Source organism: Mesocricetus auratus, unplaced genomic scaffold (genome assembly GCF_017639785.1).
Source record: "Mesocricetus auratus isolate SY011 unplaced genomic scaffold, BCM_Maur_2.0 Super-Scaffold_100004, whole genome shotgun sequence".
NCBI classification, from domain to species: domain Eukaryota; kingdom Metazoa; phylum Chordata; class Mammalia; order Rodentia; family Cricetidae; genus Mesocricetus; species Mesocricetus auratus.
Genome location: NW_024429189.1, coordinates 118,090,392 through 118,112,693, shown reverse-complemented (window position 1 = coordinate 118,112,693; position 22,302 = coordinate 118,090,392). Strand labels below are relative to the sequence as shown.

At 47.6% G+C, this 22,302-nt stretch overlaps 1 protein-coding gene across 1 annotated transcript in view; it reads right to left on the bottom strand.

The window, feature by feature from the left end:
- The window catches only part of Hck (HCK proto-oncogene, Src family tyrosine kinase), a 48,176-nt gene that overhangs the window by 15,282 nt on the left and 10,592 nt on the right, over positions 1-22,302 (bottom strand). The window contains exons 2-10 of the mRNA XM_040746513.1: positions 16,369-16,486; positions 12,424-12,466; positions 11,607-11,706; positions 10,825-10,923; positions 9,039-9,142; positions 6,204-6,353; positions 5,621-5,773; positions 2,198-2,377; positions 907-983 (exon numbers count right to left, since the gene is read on the bottom strand). Of these exons, the coding sequence (XP_040602447.1) occupies positions 907-983; positions 2,198-2,377; positions 5,621-5,773; positions 6,204-6,353; positions 9,039-9,142; positions 10,825-10,923; positions 11,607-11,706; positions 12,424-12,466; positions 16,369-16,485 (1,023 nt within the window). The 5' untranslated portion in view covers position 16,486. The remainder of the gene's footprint in view (positions 1-906; positions 984-2,197; positions 2,378-5,620; positions 5,774-6,203; positions 6,354-9,038; positions 9,143-10,824; positions 10,924-11,606; positions 11,707-12,423; positions 12,467-16,368; positions 16,487-22,302) is intronic.

The following is a 22,302-nucleotide window of genomic DNA, read 5'->3' as shown; positions in this document are numbered from 1 at the left end:
GGATCACCTTGCACACGCTACTCATGTCCCCTCCGTTCAGAGTGGCCCACCTCGCCTGCTACAGGCAGTCCAGAGAATCGTGGGAAATAGTCAAAGTTATTATTTCAGGCTACCAAGCCTTGAGGTGGTCTGTTACATAAAGAGTGGATAACTTCCACGGCTAGCTAAAGGTAGAAGTCCTTCTCTGGCATGTGAGATCCTAGTTCCATGCCTCACACCAAAACCCAACCAACCAACCAAATTATTCCAGGAGCTGGAGAGATGGCTCAGTGGTGAAGAGCACTGACTGCTCTTTCAGAGGTCCTGGGTTAGGTTCCCGGTGCTGCATGGTGGCTCACAACCATCTGTAACTCCAGTTCTAGACAATCTGATGCCCTCTTCTGGCATCTGTGAGCACCAGGCATGCATGTGGCATGCAGACTTACAAGTAGGCAAAGTACCCATATACATAAAATAAAAAAATAAGTCTTTTCTAAAACTCCCATTCTGTAGTTTTGATGTGAGCTCTGTATTTATTGGTCCAGATGCAGAATATTCATGTCTGCGGGTTCTGTATCTGCATCCAACTAACGCACACACCAAGAACATTCTAAAAACAATTGCTCTACATTGTCTCTACAGACTTTTAAAATTTATTAGTATCCCCTAAATAATACAAAAGGACAACTATTTACTTGCGTTTATGTTGGATTCCATAAGCCACTAGAGATGTGTTAAGTAATACGTAGGAGAATGCGCCTAGGTTATTTTTAAATACACTATTTTCTATAAGGGACTTGAGCATACGCACGTTTTTGGTTCGTGGAGCCAATCTCTGTGCGTGTGGAGGGAATGAGAATTCACACAAAAGACACAGAGCACTCAAGTGATGCCACCTTTTCCTGAGTATTGTTGGCACAAGCTCACCTGGGCTGAGAAGTCAATGAGTTTTGGCAATGGCTGCTTGATACCTTCTTCACTCTTGAGAAACTCCAGCAGGCTTCCTGCAGAGGGGAGCGAGAAGGAACATCGTTTACCAGTCCTTAGGAAAACTAGGTAACATTTGTTCATAGTGGTAGAGGTTTTTCGTCTCTGTAGTACAGGGATTCAAACCTGGGGCCTCACACATGCTAAGCCAGTGCTCTACCCCTGAGCTACATCTCCAGCCCACTTTCTTTTTGAGATGGTATCTTACTAATTGTCCAGCTGGTCTCCAATTCCTGGGCTCCAGCTATCTTTCCACTTCAGCTGGCAGAATAGCCAGGAATACAAGCTTTCATCACTGCTCAGCCGTAGCGCTAGAGTTAGAAACGTTGGCTTCATGCTCCTAGCATCTGAGGGCTACAGCTGAGTCTCTCTGAAAGGACTCTTTGGTGGCTAGCTGGACTTTGACTGATGCAGCCTGATGAGACTGGGTGCCCGGGGGCCTGGCTTTAGGAAGCTGGCTGGTTGTCAATTTGGAAAGTGGAAAGGGTTTTGAGATTTCAAATCACATTAGAAATGAGATGTTTACCCAAAAATGAGCAGGGGCTGAAAATGACTATGGAAACAGCTGTCTTAAAATAAATACACAAACAAACAACAATAACAAAAAAGAAACCCTGAGAAGCCAGGTGTGGAGACACATGTGCTTGTGAGCCTGAGGCAAAGGCTGCTGTGGGATTGAGGCTACCCTGGGCTACATAGTGAGTACCAGGACAGCCTGGGATACAGAGTAGAACCCTGTCCCGAACATTCCTAGATATGCTGAACATCACAGGTAGGGTTGCCCAAAGCTTAGCAGCCCGAAGTGACAACATGAACATTTCCCATGATTCTGTGGGTTGGACACAGCAGGCTGGGTGGGCACGCTGTGGAGTGAGGAGATCGAGGTGGGGCATTCAAGATGGTGTCTCTCTCCACGCGGCTTCCTGTCTGTCCCTCAGTTCTCCAAGCAGGGCTTCTTTACAGCCCCTCACCAAGGTCCCAAGGTACAAGTCACAAGGAAGCCACATGCCTCTCCTGTTGTCCCTGAGGCTCTGCCCACTCCCTGCTCTGAAGCCCCTGCCCCTCCTCTCCACAAACCACCCCTCCGCACCGTTTCAGTCTGTGAGCCAGGAGGTTGGCCTGGCTGTGGTGCTTTGTGAGAACTTGTTGGAAGTTCCCGGAGAGTCAGATCAAGGTCGTCTTGAGTCTGAAAGAAGTCTGCTTGGACCACAGCCCATCCTAGCCCGCGCACCTTTGGCCATGAACTCCGTGACAATAAAGATGGGCTCCTGAGTGACGACAGCATGCAGCTTCACCAGCTTGTCGTGCTGGAGCGTCTTCATCAGGTTGGCCTCTGCCAGGAAGGCCTCCACGGACATGCTCCCTGGTTTCATGGTCTTCACTGCCACTTTGGTGTGCTTGTTGTAGGTGGCTGGAGGAAGCATGGAGCAAGGAAGGGGGTTAGGATCCAGCGGCCCTGCAGGAGCCCTCCCTGCCCACCTCGTCCTATAAGACAGAGAGGAGGGTGCCGCTCTGGCCTCAGCGGCTCTCCCTGCTTCCTGGCTGAGAGCAGCTGGACAGAGCAGCAGCTCAGTGCTCTGGGCTGTGTGCCCCTCTTCTGCTAAGTGGAAATGAAAAGAAGTACTCACTCGGAAGGGTTGTCTGCAAGAGTGAAAGACAGCCTTCTATCTGGGCTCGGGGCGTGCACCTGTCAACCTTCACACCAAGGTTGTGAAGTAGGAGGACTGGCAGCTTCAGACCAGCCCGTGTCTCAAAAACCAGGGCTGGTGCTGGAGCTCAGTGGTACAACACTGCCTGGCACACGCAGGGCCCTGGGTTTGATCCCCAGGACTGTAAATAACAGTGATAACAGTAGTATACCTTAAACCACTAATCAGACTGTGGCACGGGCCTGCACACATGTCTAACTGCCTTGGAATGAATACCAGATTCACGATGCCCCACAGACCCTGCTTGCCCTGGCCATCCTAGCTTTTCTGTCTTCGTCATCCACCAAGGTCACCCCCAGTACACACTCAAACTGGTGTCTGAGCCACGGCCTCATACTAGGAAAGTGCTCTACCACTGAGTTCTGTCTCCTGCCCCCTTTCACTTTTTGTTTTGTTTTGTTTTGTTTTTTTTCGAGACAGGGTTTCTCTGTATTGTTTTGGAGGCTGTCCTGGAACTCGCTCTGTAGACCAGGCTGGCCTCGAACTCACAGAGATCCGCCTGCCTCTGCCTCCCAAGTGCTGGGATTAAAGGCGTGTGCCACCAACGCCCGGCTTTCCCTTTCACTTTTTTATTTTGAAAAAGGGTCTTACTAAGTTGTCCAGGTTGGCCTTGCACTTGAGTCCTCCTGTCTCAATATAGTAGCGTTTGCTTTCTTTTTAACAATTAATTAATTGTGTGTGTGTGTGTTTAGGTATATGTGTGTTTAGGTATGTGTGTGTGTTTAGGTGTGTGTGAGTGTGTGTATGTATGTGTGTGTGTTTAGGTGTGTGTGTTTTTAGGTGTGTGTGAGTGTGTGAGTGTGTGTATGTGTATGTGTGTGACTGTGAGTGTGTGTGAGTGTGTATGTGTGTGAGTGCATGTGTGAGTGTATGTATGAGTGTGTGTGAGTGTGAGTGTGTATGTATGTGTATGTATGTGTGTGTATGTGTGTGAGTGTGTATGTATGTGTGTGTGTTTAGGTGTGTGTGTTTTTAGGTGTGTGTGAGTGTGTGAGTGTGTGTATGTGTATGTGTGTGACTGTGAGTGTGTGTGAGTGTGTATGTGTGTGAGTGCATGTGTGAGTGTATGTATGAGTGTGTGTGAGTGTGAGTGTGTATGTATGTGTATGTATGTGTGTGTATGTGTGTGAGTGTGTGTATGTATGTGTGTGTTTAGGTGTGTGTGTTTTTAGGTGTGTGTGAGTGTGTGAGTGTGTGTATGTGTATGTGTGTGACTGTGAGTGTGTGTGAGTGTGTATGTGTGTGAGTGCATGTGTGAGTGTATGTATGAGTGTGTGTGAGTGTGAGTGTGTATGTATGTGTATGTATGTGTGTGTATGTGTGTGAGTGTGTATGTATGTGTATGTATGTGTGTGTGAGTATGTGTGTGAGAGTGTATGTATGTGTATGTATGTGTGTATGTGTGTGTGAGTATGTGTGTGAGTGTGTGTGTGAGTGTATGTATGAGTGTGTGAGTGTGTGAGTGTATGTATGAGTGTGTGTGAATGTGTGTGAGAGTGTATGTATGAGTGTGTGTGAGTGTATGTATGAGTGTGTGTGAGTATATGTATGAGTGTGTGTGAGTGTATGTATGAGTGTGTGTGAGTGTGAATGTATGTGTATGTATGTGTGTGAATGTGTGTGAGAGTATGTATGAGTGTGTGTGAGTGTGTGTATGTATGTGTGTATGTGTGTGTGAGTATGTGTGTGTGAGTGTATGTATGTGTGTGTGTGTGTGTGTAGGTCAGAGGACAGTCTTTGCCAGCCAGTTCCCTCCTTCCACCGTGACTCTGGAGATTGAATTCAGATCATCAGGCTTTTGCAGTCTTTTTACCTGCTGAGCCATCTTGCTGGCCTCGCTCTCACTTTTATGCACTAACCACCCTACATACGCCTGTCCCTCAACCGCTCAGCTGTGGGGACCTGCCACACTCTGTTCTCTTGCTCCATCCCACCCTGCTTCATTTTATGGCTCTTGTTCTATATTTGCTTTTCTTTCCACACGTGCTTTGGATGCCAGGAAGCTCAAATCCAGATCTGTGGGATTCCTGTGGTGACAGCATGGGGTCTCAGGGGACAGTTTTTTTTAAAAATTTGCCCCTACTTTGCTACTCAGATCCATCTCTCCTCCTTGAATTTCCTTGTGGCTTCATTCTTTCATTCAGTACCTGACATTATTCAGCACCTGATATAGCAGACTATCAGTAAATGTAGTTGAAACACAGGTTTTTAAAACTTACTGTGGGACAATGATGTGCATGCCTTTAATCCCAGCACTTGGGAGGCAAAGGTAGGTGAGTTCAAGGCCAGGCTGATCTACATAACTAGTTCCAGTACAGACAAGGCTACACACAAAAAAAACACTGTCTTGAAAAACCAAACCAAACTAACCAACCAACCAAGCAAACAGCCACTTACTTTATCTGGCCAAATGTTTGCAACTCTACAAGCTGTCTCCCTCCCGTCTGCCACATGGGAGAGTGTTAACACAGTGGGCCAGGAATTGTGACCACCCACCCCCCCATGAAATAGGAATTGCTGCTCTTAAAGTATTGGGACAAGGACCAATGAAAGGTCTGGCACCCCACCAAATCTGAAATGTCACTGGGCATTGTGGCTCATGATCTGAACAGCTTAGTCTTCCGTTACTAGCATTGGACTCACCTAAAAACCTAAGTTCTCTCCACCACTGTGCATTCTCACCATCCTAAAAGGTCCTGGGTGTGCTAACTCCACACAATAAAGGGCCTTCACCATCCAGGACTTGGGACTCCTAGAGGGAAATTCTTTGACCCTCAAGTCTGGCCACAAAGGCAAAACAGTGATTCCCCAGTAGACAATTTGGTTTGTTATCTGAGGAGTGGCCCTCTGGGGTTATTATTTAAATGTCCCTCTGCTGTGTGATGTCCCTTCACTGACAGGGCCCTCCCAGCGTGACCCTGTGGACTCTGGCCCCAGCTCCTTACCCATCCACACTTCTCCAAACTGCCCAGCTCCAAGTTTCTTCTCCATCTGGAGGGATTCTCGAGGAATCTCCCAGGCATCTTTCTCCCATGGCTTCTGGGGTTTTGGAGACACACATGGCACTGACAACTTCTGGCAGAGCCCGTCCTTCCCCTCTGAAACAGAGTGCCCGCCCAGTCAGCAGGTGGTACAACAGCATAGCGTGAAGAAACGCTACCACTGTACCTCCATCCCCGTGTCCAACAAGCCTAAGCCTTCAGGGTTGCTCTGAGTGATTGTTTACCTGGTGAGGCCAGGAAAACCTCTGAGTGCCTGAAGGCTGGCTGTCATGCAGAATCCCATGTGACTGGGATTCTGAGAGTCAGGCCCTTCTCAGTGGGGGCCCATGTGATCCAGGGCTGCCTAGCTACACCAGCCTCTTGTTCCTTCCTCAGACCCAAACAACCCTTGTAAAACACAGCCAAGGTGTTGAGGAGTGAAAGCTGTGGCTAGTGATAGCATCCCAGCTGGGATGCACTGTGCAATGGTGACCACCAGCTTGGGCTCTGCAGTCAATGTGGGGGCATGACCTTGGGCAGGACTCACTCTTGTAGTGGGCCACGAGTTCCTGCAGGCTGTTGAAGGTGCTCCTCGGAGAGATGTAGAAGCCTCCGCTGTCCAGTGTCCGGATCTTATAGTGCTTCACTGTGTCCCCATGCTGGGGGTCGTAGTCTCGAACAGACAATGAGTAGCTCCCTGCATTGGTCCAAGAGAAGCCCCTCAGAATGGCACCTCAGAGGCCTGACCTTCTGATGTCAGAATGCTGACATCCTTATGATTCCTGTGAGGCCTCTGCTGGCATCACATGAGCACATGGGCACCTGGGCACCTGAGCAGATGCTCATGTCAGAGAGTGGGTTGAGGCATCAGGCTGCCTGGTTCCCCAACCCAGTTCTGCCATTCTCAGCTGTGAACTCTTGGACAAATGACTACATGACCTTCCTATGCCTCAGTTTCCTTACCTGTAAAATAGGAGTACTCACGCCATTCCATCTCATCACATTGCCCAGTGATCAACAGAATACTTGTAATTGACTTGAGACCACCAGTAAGCTGGTTGTCACTATCACTTCATTATTTAACTATCCCTCCACCTATCATGTCATCTATCTATCCTTCTATCCATTTATTTATCTATCAATCATTTATCCATCTGTCATCTATTTAAAAGCCATACTAATTTGGTAAAGAGAAGGGAGCGACATCAAATAAATAAAAAGAAAGCAAAGAAAAATCTGGTCTGATTACAGAAATGAGAAAATGCACTGTGGTCAGCTGCATAAGGGTCCATGCTACTCATATGTGAGTCCCTGCACCTGGGAGTATGTGATCTTACATGACATAGAACCCACGGGGATCCCAGTGAATCCAGAGGGGTGTTTATCAGAGGGAGGTGGCTAGTGGAAACAGGTGCTGGAGAGGAAAAGCTGTGAGCTAAGCAATGCTGGTGGCCTCTCAAAACCCCAAATGCCAGAAAGTGAGATGGGGCCACCTCCCCCCCCCGCAAACCCCCAGAAGGAGCCAGTTCCACAGACACCTCGATCAGAGCCCAGCAAGCTCAGACTCTTGCCTTCCAGAACTGTGAGGTAATATAGATACGTTGCTCTAAGCCACCAAGCTTGCAGCTATGGCACAGATTGTCACATAGACCAGAGACACACAAGTCTTCCAGTCTATGGCCAGTTTGCCATGTATCAGCTGGGCTTACTAGCCTCTCTGCCTTTCATTTTTTTCTTTTTGAATAGCACAACATCATAGGATATAGGGGAAGTTTAGATTGCTGAGTGACAGCTGACTGTATGTGTCAAGCACTGTTCTAAGCATGCTGACTAAAGGAACCTCGAGTGAATAGGAATAGTCCACATTTCAGTAACTTAAGATTACATGATAGATGAGTGGGAATTAAATTTACATGAAATTAAATTAGAATTACATGGATTATGGTGCTCATTGTGAAGTCTCATGAGGCAGAGGTTTATCAGCCTCACTTTATATAGGTGAGGAAACTGAGGTGGTGACATAACTTACCTGGTGTCACATAGCCAGTGAGTGGCACAGTTGGGTCCCAAACCCAGCCAGTTGGCTCCAGGGCCCCTTCTTAGCTACTCTGTCCCAGTCAAGGGGGGCCCGCAGTAGCTGGTGCTCGGCAGGGTGTACAGGATCTGGGCTGCTGCCAGAAAATCTGCCTGATCCCCAGCAGCATACTCTCATCCCTCCCCCAGGGCCGAGGAAGCTAGCCCAGCCCATCCTTCTGTCCACAGGTCTACTGCAGTGCCTGTTGATTTCTCTGCTTCTCTTCAGAACTGGACAGCCCAATCTCTAAGCTATCCTAGGCACAGCTGGAGGCAAGGGGCTGCACCTCCCTGCAGCCTAAATGCTTGCTGACTTCACACAGATGGAAGAACGGATCCCAGACACACAGATGCCTTCAGTGTCTCCCAAACTATGTGCCTCACAGTACCAACCAGGCCACACTTTATACACTTGGAGTGACCTGTTCAAATCAAGTGACTTTGAGAGCAAATGAGAGCCAAAGCTCACTGCCACCTGTGGAGTCTGCAGCACTGCTGCCCCGCAGAAACTCACTGGGGCAGTGTAGTTGGAACCACTCCCTGTGGTTTGAGGTGATTTTTTTAACACTGGTCACCCCACTCAAGATGCCATCCTTTCAGCACAGAAATTACAGTGCAAGACTCCTGACATCTACCCATCCATGACATCTTCCTATCCACATGCCCCCAAAGAGCTTCTCCCCCCTTAAGTCTTATGGGGTGCGGCACATGAATTTCATGCCGTGCTTGTGGACGGCAGAGGACAACTCTCATGAGTTGGTTCTTTCCTTTTACCATGTAGATCCTGAGGATTGAACTCAGGTTGTCAAATCCGACATCAGGCATCTATGGCTCAGACATCTCACTGCCCCCACCAAGAGGGAATTTTAAATGAGTCCCAGAGGTTGTTTTGGGTCTAGCTTTACTGCATACTGTTCCCTCACCTGGGGAGATGGGACTTGTGGATAGGACTCAGTAGGGTGACTATTTAAAAAATTGAACCAGGAGCTAGTTAGTGGGGACCAAGTGGCAGCAGGATGTTTGTTGCCAGGGCTCAAACCACTTCCGTTAACCTAAACCTGCATTTACCAAAACTGAGAAGAGCAAAGACCCTTAAACCACTTCTGCTGGCCTAAGCCTGCATTTATCCAAACTGAAGAGAGTAACCCAGCAAAGACTCTTAGCCCTCCCATCACTCAGAGCAGCAAAGGAAGGGAGAAAACCTGTCAGCAAGGCCGTTTGACTGAGCTGCTCAGCCCTACTCAGAGAATGTCCTTTGGGGTTGGAGGTGGCACCAAGGGGCACAGGAAGGCAGGAAGGGCTATATCACCTTTGGTGGTCTCACTGTCCCTGATCATGAAGGAGCCTAGCACATTGCCTGGAGCCAGGAGGTGGCGCTCTGCATCCTTCCGGCTGGTACCCTTGAAGAACCACCTGCCAGGAATGAATGAGGACAGTGTGAGCCTCAGGATGTTCCCATCTGTCCTGCTCAAATGATGCCCAGGTCATACCAAGCAGAGACCCCCAAGAGGTCACAGTCCAAGCACCTGACTTCAGGTAGCATCATTTTTTTCTTCCTTTTTGGGGGTGGTTGGTGGGAAACAAGTCTTTCTTTTTTTCCTTCCTTCCTTCCTTCTTTCTTCCTTTCTTCCTTCCTTCCTTCCTTCCTCCCTCCCTCCCTCCCTCCCTTCTCCCTCTCCCTCCCTCTCTGTCTTTCTTTTTCCTGCTATGTTGGGTACTGATGGAAAAGTTCCTATTGCAGCAGCTGAAGCAGTTCTCACCCTCATTGGGTACCAAAATGGGGAAGAGAGTCTTGAAATGATGTCAGCATGCCTCAACCCTGCCGGATGACTTTCATTCTATTCTCTGTTTCCTCAATGATCAACAAGGGAGAAGATAGCTAACATTCATCTTTTTTTTAAATTCTGAGACAGGGTCTAACTATGTAGTTCTGAGTGTCCTGGAACTCACTATGTAGACCAGGCTGGCCTCAAACTCACAGAGGTCAGCCTGCCTCTGCTTTCCAAGTGCTGGGATTAAAGAAATGTGCCACTAAGTTTTTTTAAATAAATAATTTTTTCTCTCTCTCTACTCCTTTTGTGTGCACATGTGCGTGTGTGTGAGAGAGAGAGAGAGAGAGAAAGAGAGAGAGAGAAAGAGAAAGAGAGAGAGAGAGAGAGAGAGAGAGAGAGAGAGAGAGAGAGAGAGAGAGAGAGAGAATGGAGGCCAGAAAGATGTCAGGTCCCCTGGAGCTGCAGTTACAGGCAGTTGTGAACCTCTGTGTTGGGAACTGAATTTGAGTTTTCTGGAAAGGCAGCCAGTGTTCTTAACCACAGAGCCTCCAGCCCCAACTCATCAGGAGACCTAACTCTGTGTTGGGGAAGTCTTATGTCAATAAAGTACTGTTGAACCAATAGGGAATCAAGATAGGAGAGACTAGGAGTCCAGGAGGACTCTGGGAAGGAGAAACAGAGGAGAGTCAAGATGTAACGCCATGGGGTAGGAAGCCCGGAACTATTCTCCGGTAAGAGAAATACTTAGATGAACAATTATGGGGTAATTACTTAAGTCTGAGCTAGCCAGTAAGAAACAAGCAAGGCCAACAGCTTCATAATTAATATAGCCTCCTGTGTGTTTATTTGGGATTGATGCGGCTCTAGAACCAGGCTGGCGGGAAGGCTTCTCTCAAAGAAAAAAGCTTCTCTTTACAACTCTGCATTTGTCACCTTTACTATTCTTATTTTATAGGGCTCAAATTGGAGAACCAAGGGGACAAGTAGCTTGCTTGGGGTCACACAGCTTGGAAGTAGAAGAGACAGGATTAGAACCTAGACAGTCTAACTCCAGAGCCCAGAGCCCATACACAAAAAGGGAGGCAGATGGTGCATGTGCGGACAACCAAACAAACCAACATCCCCTTTTGTCAGTGCATATCTTCAGACGGAAGTAAAAGCAGGCTTCTTGTGAGCCGCCTTGGACGGGATGTTAGGACAGGCTTCTGAGACCTGAAGCATGGGAAAAAAGCAACCAAACCAAGCGCCCCAGGAAGAGGCGCTGGACAGGAGAGGCCAGTTTTGCTCAGGCTGCCTTCTGGAAGACAGGGATGGAACACTTACTCCTCCGTCTCCAAAGAGTTAGCACGAGCCACATAGTTGCTTGGGATGTAGCCTTCTTTCCGGGTAGCCAGGGATCGGGCCCTCCACCACTCCCCAGACCTAAGGGAAAGAATGGTCAGTGGGTACAGGAACCCTCAGTCTTTTGTGGCCTCCACTTTGGTCTAGAAAGCTCCCCCTCCCCACACACCCAGGAAGCCAGGAAGGTGAGGCGCAGGGTAAGCGCATGTGCCCAGGACTGGGGTAGGGGAACTGATAGTCTCCACAAGAGTCTGGGGTGAAGTCAGTCCCTGAGTCTTTGGATCCCTTCACCTTCCAGGACTTTTATCCTTGGCTGGATTACCCTGACTCAATCCGGGACCTGTGTACAGGAAGCACTCACATTGATTGGTTCAGCTGGGGCCCAGAGGACAAGACTGTGCAAGGCCAGGTCCCATCAGGATCTCAGTACAATCTGAACTCTTGTAGCAGCCCCGATGGTGAAAGCTGTGATGACCACAGCTGGGGAACCCAGGATGTCTGAATGCAAAGCCTTCTGAAGGGACCAGACCTGCAAAGGACACCTGGAGCCCAGTCACAGGAGCCTTAGGAAGGTTTGCAGAGAGCCTGCTGGAAGGGCACAGTCCCTGTCACAGCTTCTGCTACCCAAGTTGTAGCAAACCTTCCTCCTCTATGGTATGCAGTCAGGTTCTCATCTGTCATTTAGTCCCAGAGCAAGCTAGGCAAAACAGGAGTGTAGCCAAGCTCTGCAGGCGGTGTGTCTTAGGGGGACGGTTAGAACTCACTCCTCCAGGACCACCATCTGGTCCCCCTTCTGGAAGCTGAGGTCTTCACGGTGAATGGCTTCGTAGTCATACAGTGCAACCACGATGATGTCCTCAGAGCCTGCCAGGAAGGGAGATGCCCGGATGGGACCCCATGCCAGCCCCCAGCATCCCACTCTGGACCCACTCCTTTGTCTGTCTCAAAGGGCACCTGAGCAGCCTCCAGTGCTGCGTGATGCTGGTTAAAACCTGAAGGACTTTGTCCACATCACTAGGCAATGTTCTAGAAACACAGAGCCCAGGCAAGGAACTCAGGGGTAATTCAGAGGATATTCAAGGATGGTGTGCTGGTTAGTTTTCCTTAACACTTGAAAAAAGGGAACTTCAAATAAAAAATTGCCTAAATCAGATGGCCCCGTGGACAAGTTTGTGGGGCATCTTTTTCATGACTGACGATTTGTGTGGGAGGGTCCAGCCCACTGTGGGCTGTGCTTCCCTTGGACAGCTGGCTTTGGGTTGTATAAGAAAGCATGTTGAGCAAGCCAGTAAGCGCTGTTCCTCGGTGTTCTCTGCTTCAGCTCCTGTTCCTAGCTTCCTACCTAGTTCCTGCTCTGACTTCCCTCAGTTGATGGACTGTGAGCTGCGAGTTGTAAGATGAAATAAACCCTGTCTTCCCCCAAGGTGCTTTTGCTTATAGTGTTTTATCACAGCATCACAAAAACAAATAAACAAAGCCAAACTAATACAGATGTTTTTAACTTTTTCCCAATGGCTACAACTCAGAATCTAAGGTAATAGATGGTACATAATGCCACCACCCCTGCTTCCAGATACTTACCCTCTGCAAACCCTGGGGGCATGCTGTTGATGTTGTTTGGCCCCTGCAGGAAGAAACAGGAAAAGGACATGGGTCTAAAGTGTAAGGAACCTGTGCTGAAAGGACGCGTAGGATATCTTGCTCTGGCCCTGGGTCCTGGTAGGAGAGGATTACTACAGACATAGATGGGTCACATAGCATAATAAGGGGCAGGGCTTGCTCAAGGATGGAGATCTCTTAGCTTGTGACCTGGGCTCTTGCCTTGAAATACTGGGAAAATATGGACAGAGTGAGGGATCTGGTCCAGATCAGTGTTTTTTAAAGATGTCTGAAGGCACCTTGGGTAACAGGTTTCTCATGGACAGACTCGATTATGCATGTGGAGCAATCTGAGTGTCCCACCAGCCAAAGGGGACATGTGGCTCTAAGCATCACTGAGAGGAGTTCACAGGGATTGCTTGGTGAAAACAGCTACTTCAGCTGTTGTGATGTGAAAGAAAAGTGACCCCACAGGGAGAGGCACTATTAGGAGGTGTGTCCTTGCTGGAGTATGTGTGAACTTGTTGGAGGAAGTGTGCCACCGCGGACACAGGCTTTGAGATCTCGTGTGCTCAAGCCACACCCAGCATTTTAGACCACTTCCTGTTGCCTGCAAGTCAAGACGTAGGACACACAGTTACTTCTCCAGCACCATGTCTGCCTGCACACCACCATGTTGCACCATGATGATAAAGGACTAAACCTCTGAAAATGTAAGGCACCCCCAATGAAATGTTTTTCCTTTATAAGAGTTGCTGTGGCTATGGTGACTCTTCACAGCAATAGAAACCCTAAGACATATGCTGAACATTACATTATTGAAGCTGGGCATGGTGGCACACACATGTAATGCCAGTGCTAGGACACAAGCAGAATTACTGTGAGTACCAAGTAGCCTGGACTACAGAGTGAGGCACTGTCTTAAAAGCAAGCATATAAACAAACAAATCATTGCATAGCATATTTATATCAAACACTCATACCTATTTCCCGTGGACACATACTTGGTAGTGGGTTGTTAAATGCATGGCAGAGGGTTTTTTAATGCCCATACCTAACTGATAATGCTGTATGCTTTTAGGGGATGTGTCACTTTCAGAGCTCTATAATTCATGACTGTATCTTATCTCAATAAGAGTGCCTCCTGTCACACATGCCATTACATTGCCGTTTGAGGAAGCATGGAGAGACACTTGATTTTTGTTTGTTTTAAAAGATTCTCAAAGGTTTGGAGATGTCCTTAAGGAAGGTGCCTGTGTCATCTAGGGTTTCTCAAACATATTTGGCCTGGGAGCACCTTCTCTGAGAAACTCTCTCTTAACTTACTTCCACCTCTGGGCCAGCACTGAGAACGAGGGAGCAACTTGAGCTGACAACTGCACCCCTTCATCTGCTCTCAGGACAACTCAAAGCTGTCTATCAAGCCAGGACTTCCCAATTGAGGAAAAGATCCAGGGATGGCAGTTGGTGACCAAGTCAGGATGTCACCAGCATGAGACGTTTGTGTAATCACAGGCTGTGTTAACAGAGGTCAAATGCAGAGAGAGGAAGGTGGCCATTGCATTAGTCTCCACTTCCCAGGAATGGTCTTATTCTGAACCTCACACTTCGGAAAGGACACATAGGAGGGAAGTCTAGGGCTCACACTGCAAAAAAGAGGACTCAGAAGGACTGGACCTGGGGTAAGATTTTGCTTTCATAGTGGGCTGTCACTGGGTGAAAGGACATTATGTGTTTGGGGCAGACTTGGGATAAAGTGGGAGGGATTATATGTAACTGACCTCCCTTCAGTGAGGAAGAGCTGGAGACAGGGTTTCTCTGTGTAGCCCTGGCTATCCTGGAACTTACTCTGTAGACCAGGCTGAACTTGAACTCAGAGATCTGACTGCATCTGCCTCCAGGGTGCTGAGATTAAAGGAGTATGCCACCACCATTCGGCTGAGGAAGAACTTAAAATCTTATTGTGTGTGTTCTATGAGTGCACAGTGTGAGTGTGGATGTCTGAAGCTATCTCTGTGAAGTCACCTCTCCCCTTCCACCTCTGTTTCTTCTGGGGCTTGAACTCAGGCTGTCAAGCTTGCAATGCAAGTGCCTTTATCCCAGACCCACCTCACTTCTTAAGGGACCAGTCGATGCAGGGGCGCACTCTACTTTGTGAAACTCTGAGTGCTGGGTTCCCCTCACCACTAGCAAATGAAGGGAAGGACCAAAGGGTCACAAAGCAGATAGAGTTCCAGGTTTGGAACTGAAAGGCCCTCGGACTTGATGGCTTGCCAGATGCTTCATCTCCTTACCCCAGGACCACCCAACTTCTTTGAACCTTAAACACCCTGATGGCAAGCAGCATCCTCCTGCTTCCCAGACCCAGGTGAAGATTCTCAGGGACACACCTGTTCCTTGTGCCCAGAATAGAGTATGTGCCTAGAGAAGAGGTCAGTAATTACACCTGCTGTGCTGCTGTGACTACAGCCATGACCATAGCTCCCATCAGCCATGTTGTCGAGGTCTGAGATTCATGAGCCTACGGGGACCATCACACTGGCTGCGTGGGACCAGCCACCTGCTGTGGCTGTCACCCCTATTACCCTAGCGCCACCTCAACCACAGCACCCAATGTGAATGTTCATTTCTGCCTCAGCAACACTTGATTTTATTCTTTTGTTGATCGTATGGTCTTTGTTAGGTCATGCACTTGTTCTGTTTTGTTGGAGCAAGATCTCTCATTAGCATAACATTCTCTGATTAGGCTAGGCTGCCTGACTAGCAAGCCTTAGGAATCTGCATGCTGCTGCCTCCTCAGTGCTGGGGTTATAAGCGTGCATCACCGTATCTGGCTGCTTTTCTTTTTTTAAACATGGGCTCTAGAGACGGAGCTCGGATTTGTGTGTGGGAAGCACTGAATGGACTGAGCTGTGTCCCACTTCCTGTATTATACCTTCGCCTTATTGACTGCTCTACTGCTGCTCCTACAGTCACTGCAGTGGTCTGCAAAGGTTCCTGCATTTGAGCACTTGGTCCCCAACTGATGGCACTGTGTGGGAGGCTGAGGAGTGTGGTTTGCTGGAGGAGGTGTGTCACAGAGGGTGGGACTCATACCGTTTCTGGTTCCTTCTCTATGGTTCAAGATGTGAGTGCCATGCTGGCTGCCTCTGCTCTACCATTCTTGACTCTCACCCTCTAGAACCCTCAGCCCAAATAAACCCCTTCTTCTATAAGCCGCCTTGGCCATGGTGTCTTATCCCAGTAATAGGAAAGTAACTAATATAACCACTATTGCTGGTTTTGTTTTGTTTTGTATGTGTGTGGTGTACATTTATGCATGTTCATGTGTGTGTAGATGTACATCTGTGTACAGGTATGTGTGTACATGGGTGCACACATGTATGGAGCCCCTGAAGTTGATGTCTTCCTCCATGACTCTCCACATTATATATAGGGGGGGGTTGTCTGACTGGCCAGCCTATCTAGTCAGCTTACTCTGGAGAGCCTGTAACTCTGCCTCTGAGTCTGGGATTATAGACACTGCTGGAGATCCAGATTCTGGTCCTCACATGTGAGCAATAGCATTTTATCCATCGAGCCATCCATCAGCCCTTACTGTGACTGCTACTCTCCTTCCTGGGATTGCTGGTATGTCCTTGTCAGGCAGGTGGACAGCCATGTTACTGCTGTTTGCCTGGGTCTGCTTGCACTGTTGCAGACAGGACCCAGGCTCAAGGCCCACACTCAACTTGATTGAGAGGCAGAGCTGTGGACCAGGCCCTGGTTGCCACAGAAGAGGCAGCTTCCATGCCTAGAGAAGCATCCTGAAGGTGGCTCATGGGTGCCATCTCACGCTAAGTTCATGTTGCTGGGCTGGGTTGAGAAAGGGTTTGAAGGCCCCATGGCAAGTGCTGGACAGCTCAGCTCCCTGGGTGCCCTACTCACCAGCTTGCTGGGGGACGTGGGATCCGGCACATACACAGTACCCTTAGGATCAGCATTTGGCTCTGTTTTCAAGGCCTTGCTTCCATCTCGAAGAAACTTGGACTTCACGCATCCCATCCTGTAGCCAAAAGAAGGGATGATAGGAGTCTTCACATCCCTACCCCGCCTGCCAGCCTGAGTGGCACTGCTTGGGACTTCAGTGTCTCCCTGGTCTGTCTGCCATGCTGGTTAGTCAGAGCCCACTTGGTGTTCTAGTCCTGGGCTCTGAGGACCAGCAGAATGGGGAGTCTATTAAGGAAAATTGTGACGCTAGTGGAAGCTGCATGCCAGAGCTGTGGAGCGCATGGGGAAATGTGAGTGGTAGGTAGTGTGGGCCTGGGGTTAGGGAGCTGGGTGATCCCTGGACCCTGCACACCCCTGCACCTCAATGTCATTCCCGCCCACAGCCTCAGCAAGGTCTCTACCCCACTGCAGAGCACTGGAAGGATGGGGAAACCTATGGCGGGGGGGGGTGACACGCAGCACAGCCCCTGGATAGCACCCCACCACCCTGAAGAGCTTGATGTGAGATAAAACTACTCTGTCACCATGTGTTAAGTCCCAACAATGAAGATGTATAACATGGCTCCAATAATCCAGAAAAATACTCAGGTACCTTATTCCGTGTATTAGGATTGGCTTATAACTCCATTCTTCCTCTTTCTCATCCCCCTTTCTGCCTTTCCTCCCCTTTCTAGTGGATTTATTTGGTTATTCATTCCTTCATTTATTTATTCATGTTACACTTTTTTTTTTTTTTGGTTTTACGAGACAGGGTTTCTCTGTATTGTTTTGGAGGCTGTCGGTCCAGCCCGGCCTCGAACTCACAGAGATCCACCTGCTTCTGCCTTCCGAGTGCTGGGATTAAAGGCGTGCGCCACCACCGCCTGGCTCATGTTACACTTTTTTAAAAGACAGATTTTCCTTTATTCTAGGCTAGCCTCTAACTCAGCTGTGTAGCCGAGGGTGATCTTGAATTTCTGGTCTTCCTGCCTCCACCTCCCAAGTGCTGCCAATCACAGGCATGCAGCGTCACACACAATTGGTGTGTAGTTGGGATTGGAACCCAGGACTCTGTGTGTGTATGCTGGGTAAGCAATCTTCCAGCCCCGTTCCCTGCCCAACATTTATGTTATTTCTCTAAACCATGAGTAAGACAGGCCAGCTCATGTCCTGTGGAGCTCAACTGTAGATGAAAAGGAGATACGGATAACCAATTGGTGAACAGGTGACCGATATGACAAATTAGGTGACAAGTGTGAGGGCAGTGGTACAGAGGCTGGAGGGGAATAACTGGGCAGGGCTCTGGAGACAGGGCAGCTGGGGAAGGCCTTTCTTAGGGGAAATTAGCCCAGTGTCTGAGTAACACAACTGACTCTCTGAAGGCAGCAGAAACAGGAGGTACAGAGACCCTGAGGCCAGGATGTGTTTGGAGAGGCGGAGCTCTCCAAGCAGGAAAGGTACGTGTCGAGGCCACCACATCTCACAGGCCAGGGAGGAATTAGACTTTACTCTAAGGAGCGTGGGAGCTGTGGAGACTTTGGGGTTCAATTTGTGCTTTTCACTATACTTTTATTTTCCAGACTGGTAACCACCCAAACACATTGCATCTAACCAGATCACAGAAGCCAAGAAGCATTGGGCCTGAATAGTACTCAGATGGGAAAATTCAGTTTTACTTAAGTTGTTAAAGCCTGCCTGGGTTATATGAGACCCTGTCTCAAAACAAACAATTTAAGTCTCAAACAAGAGCTGAATATGAGCATGATTTCTTCTACTTACCAGTATTTGTCTATCCTGGAAGAGAACACATTCTAGTGTTCCTGGAATACTAGATCACTAATCTGAAATTTTATCATAACAAATCAACTGCTGTATAACTTAACCCTGAAACCAGCACCTCTTGATTTGTGAGAAGATCTCTGGGAAATCAAGTGGCATCTGGCGTGTGTGTTTTGCATTGCATAAGATCACAGTACATTTGGTATGTTTTGATCCGTCAGAGGAACTTGCTGCGTGAGGCAGGACAGCTCCATCCCTTGCGCAGTAGACAGATGCAGCTGCAAGCACTGCTACAAGGAATCTGTTGGCCCCAATAACAGAGTGCATTTACATGAATTATTTACATATTCATGAAGACCCAACCCCAGGAAGGATGGTGTGTGTGGGGGGGGGTCCTTTTTTTTCTCTTTCTCCCTTTCCTGGTGCTGTGGATGGAATCCAGGACATTATGAATGTCGAGCAAGAACCTGACCACCGAGCTATGCCTCCAGCCTGGATGGTGGGCTCTGTCCCACGGGGTGGGGTGTCTAAGGGAGCTGACAGAAGTGAAAGTTCTGGGCACAGTGAGCCCCACAGAAACCTCAGCCCTAATATTTCTATTTATGAGCAAATGGGGGGTATGTTGGGAGGTGTGACACAGTGGTATAGCACTTGCTGGCACAGAGCAGCAGCCGTGGGTTCAAGCCCTATCCCCTAAGATGACAACAAACCAGTGACTCAGGGGCAAGGGTGGCCTGCAGTTCCTTTGGCCAGGAGCTGCAGCCACCACACACAGCAGGAACTTTTGAAACAGAAATTCCCATCACTTTGGAGCAGGTGTGCGTGTGCCACAGCATGTGAATAGGGGTTTCGGAGGACAGCCTTGGAAGCTGGCCCTCCCCTCTACCGTGTTTTGAGACAGGGCCTTGTAAAGGAGTATTCCTGGAATGGAGTCTTGTCTACAGAGGCCGATTAACAGACTAGATCCCCAGTGATGCACAGTTGAGCCTAATTACAGGCTACCTTGAGTCTCCTAAATAGCCATTCCTTGCCCACCTCTAACATCCTGTGGCTAACAGATAAAAAAACCTTCTGGAATGTATTGACTTAACAAACCCTGCTTTCCAATGGAAGCAACCTGACAGCATCTGAAGCCTATAGTGGAGATTCTCCCGCCTTGCCATAACCACCTAACCCATGTCCCCAACGATGCATTTGAAATGTGTCTTGATTCATAATTCTTTTATCTTGTTATTATAAAGACTTCATGCGCCAGAGGGCAGTGGTGGCACACACCTTTAATCCCATCACTGGGGGAGGCAGAGGCAGGTGGATATCTGTGAGTTAGAGGTTACCATGGTCTACAGAGTGAGTTCCAGGACAGCCAGGGCTGTTACACAGAGAAACTGTGTCTCGAAAATCAAACAAACAACCAAACAACCAACCAACCAACCACAACAGCAAAAACAACAACAACAACAAAAAAACAAAAACAAAACAAAACAAAAAAACCCAAACCAAACCAAACAACCATCATGAAACTACTCCATGTTGGAACATGGCGTTTGGGAGACCTAATCTCCATTCCTGACTGTGGTCACTCAGCTCCAATAAACTCATCCCTTACAAAAGGGATGTCCATAGACCTCTTGTTCTCTGCTGCATTTGCCAGGTTAGCTGGCCTCAAGACTCCTGCCTCCACCTCCCATAAGGATGCACGGGGATTAGACATGTGTGCTGTTGTGTCCAGCTTCTATAATGTTCTGTGGACCCAAACTCAGGTTGTCAGGCTTGCTGGTGAGCATTTTACTGCAGAACCATCTTCCAGCGACTGACCACCTGCTCAGAACACTTCGATCTTCACAGTAAAGTGTCAGGACGTGGTTTTTGCTCCATGGATCAAGTTGAGAAGTGAAACATGAACACACAGAATGGCATCTCAAAGTCACATACACATGGAGAAGCCACTGAAGTGGGATGTGGGGAGTTTTGTTGAATGGAGGCATCTTTGGTTTTAGAAGATTCCATTCTGTGTATGTATTGCATTTTCTTTATCCATTTAGCGGCTGATAGACCTCTAGCGGTCTCATTTCCTGGCTACTGTGACTAGCACAGCAACAAACAAGGATGTGCACTTGTGTTGACTTACAAGTTGTAAGCTGGTGCAGCTGGGACGTGTGGGAGCTCTACTTTGAGTGTTTTTGAGGAACCTTCATATTGATTTCCATAGCGACTGCACCACTTACACTCCCATCAGAAGTGACAGAGGTCCTTTCCTCACACCCTCACCAGCATTCGTCAGTGTCTTTTTGTTTTTGTTTGCTGAGACAGGCTGTCATTATCATCTCAGGCTAGCCTAAGACTCACATCAATCCTCCTGCCTCAGCCTCATTTGTTTCCTTGATGATAGTTTTCATTCTGACTGGGTGTGATAGAATCTCAGTGTAGTCTTAATTTGCATTTCCCTGTAGGCTAAAGATGTTGAAGATTGTTTTCAAATGTTACTGGCCATCTGTATTTCTTTCTTTGAGAACCACCTATTCAGTTCATGTCCCACTTACAGATTTGGGTTCTTGACATTTAGCTTTTTCAGTGTTTAATATTATAGTTATTAATCAATTTTCTAACTTACATCTGGAAAATATTTTTTTTAATTCCATAGACTTCAGAGCAATTTCACACAAGCCCATTCATTATTCTTGGAGTCCTTTCCAGAGAGTCCTTGCCTGTGCCTCTCTGTTGAAGTGCATTGCCTATGCTTTCCCTGGCACTTTTACGTCTTGCATGGGGGTTCATTTCGAGTTGATTTTGTACAGAGTGAGATGTATCAATCTAGTTCCACTCTTTTACGTGTACACACCCAGTTTATCAACTGAATTTCTACATTAACCATCATGCCTTGAAACTTCTCTGATGAGACCTGAGAGTAGCACTAATCTATGGGTAGTTTGGTACTATGTCCTTTAGCAAAATAATAGTAGCACATTCCCCCATGGGGTCTATGAGCTCCCCCAACTGTGGGTTCTTGGCCAGATTTACAAAAACTAGGCATGCATTTCTTTCTGCAGAACAGGCTTTAGATCCAGTCATAAAGTTCTTGGTTACTCCTCTACCATTTATACCACTATTTTACCCATGGCTGTATATTGTCTCCTAGACACAGAAAAACAAATGTCAAATTTTCTCACTTACATATGAGTTCTAGCCCTGAATTTTTAGATTTGTGCATTTAACTTGAAATGCCTGTAGAATCCAGGAAACTAGAAAGGGGTCATTGATGGGAAGTGGGTAAAGAAAAAAAATTTCCCCTAATTCTGTGAAGAAGATCATTAGGATTTTGATGGAGGATTATGTTGAAACTGTGTATTGCTTTCAGTAATAGCAATTTTCACAGTGTTGAGTCTCTGAATACATGAGAATGGAAGGTCTCTCCATCTTCTAGTGTCTTCTTCATTTTCTTTCTTCAGTGTCTTGAAGTTTTTCACTATCGAAGTCTTTTACCTCTTTGGTTAGATTTATTCCTGGGTGTTCTTTAAAATTTTTTTAAGATTTATTTTTATTTTATGTACATTGGTGTCTTTCCTGCATGTATGTCTGAATAAGGGTGCCAGATCCCCTGGAACGGGAGTTACAAACAGTTGTGAGTTGCTGTGTGGGTGCTGGGAATTGAACTCAGGACCTCCAGAAGAGCAGCCAGTGCTCTTAACTGCTGAGTCATCTCTCCAACCCAGTCCTGGGTATTTTTTAAAAGATGTTGTGAATAAGATTCTTTTTCATGATTTAGTTTTCTACAAGTTCATTATTCAGATATAGAGAAGCTACTGATTTTTAATGTTATCATGTTAGAATAATTTAGCTGGAAGTGTTTGGCAGGGATAAGAGTTTTTTGGTGGACTCTATAGAGGTTTTTAGGTGTAGGATCATAAACCAGACACGGAAGCTTACTTCTATAAACCCAGCATTTGAGAGATTGAGGTAGGAGGAGCACCATGAATTTGAGGCTAGTCTGAGATACACAGAGAGTTCAAGGCCATCCTGGCACTACAAAGAGACACTGTTTCACAAAATGCACAAACCAAACCAAATCAAAACAAAGAACAAACAAATCCAAGAGTATAGGATCATGTAATCTGC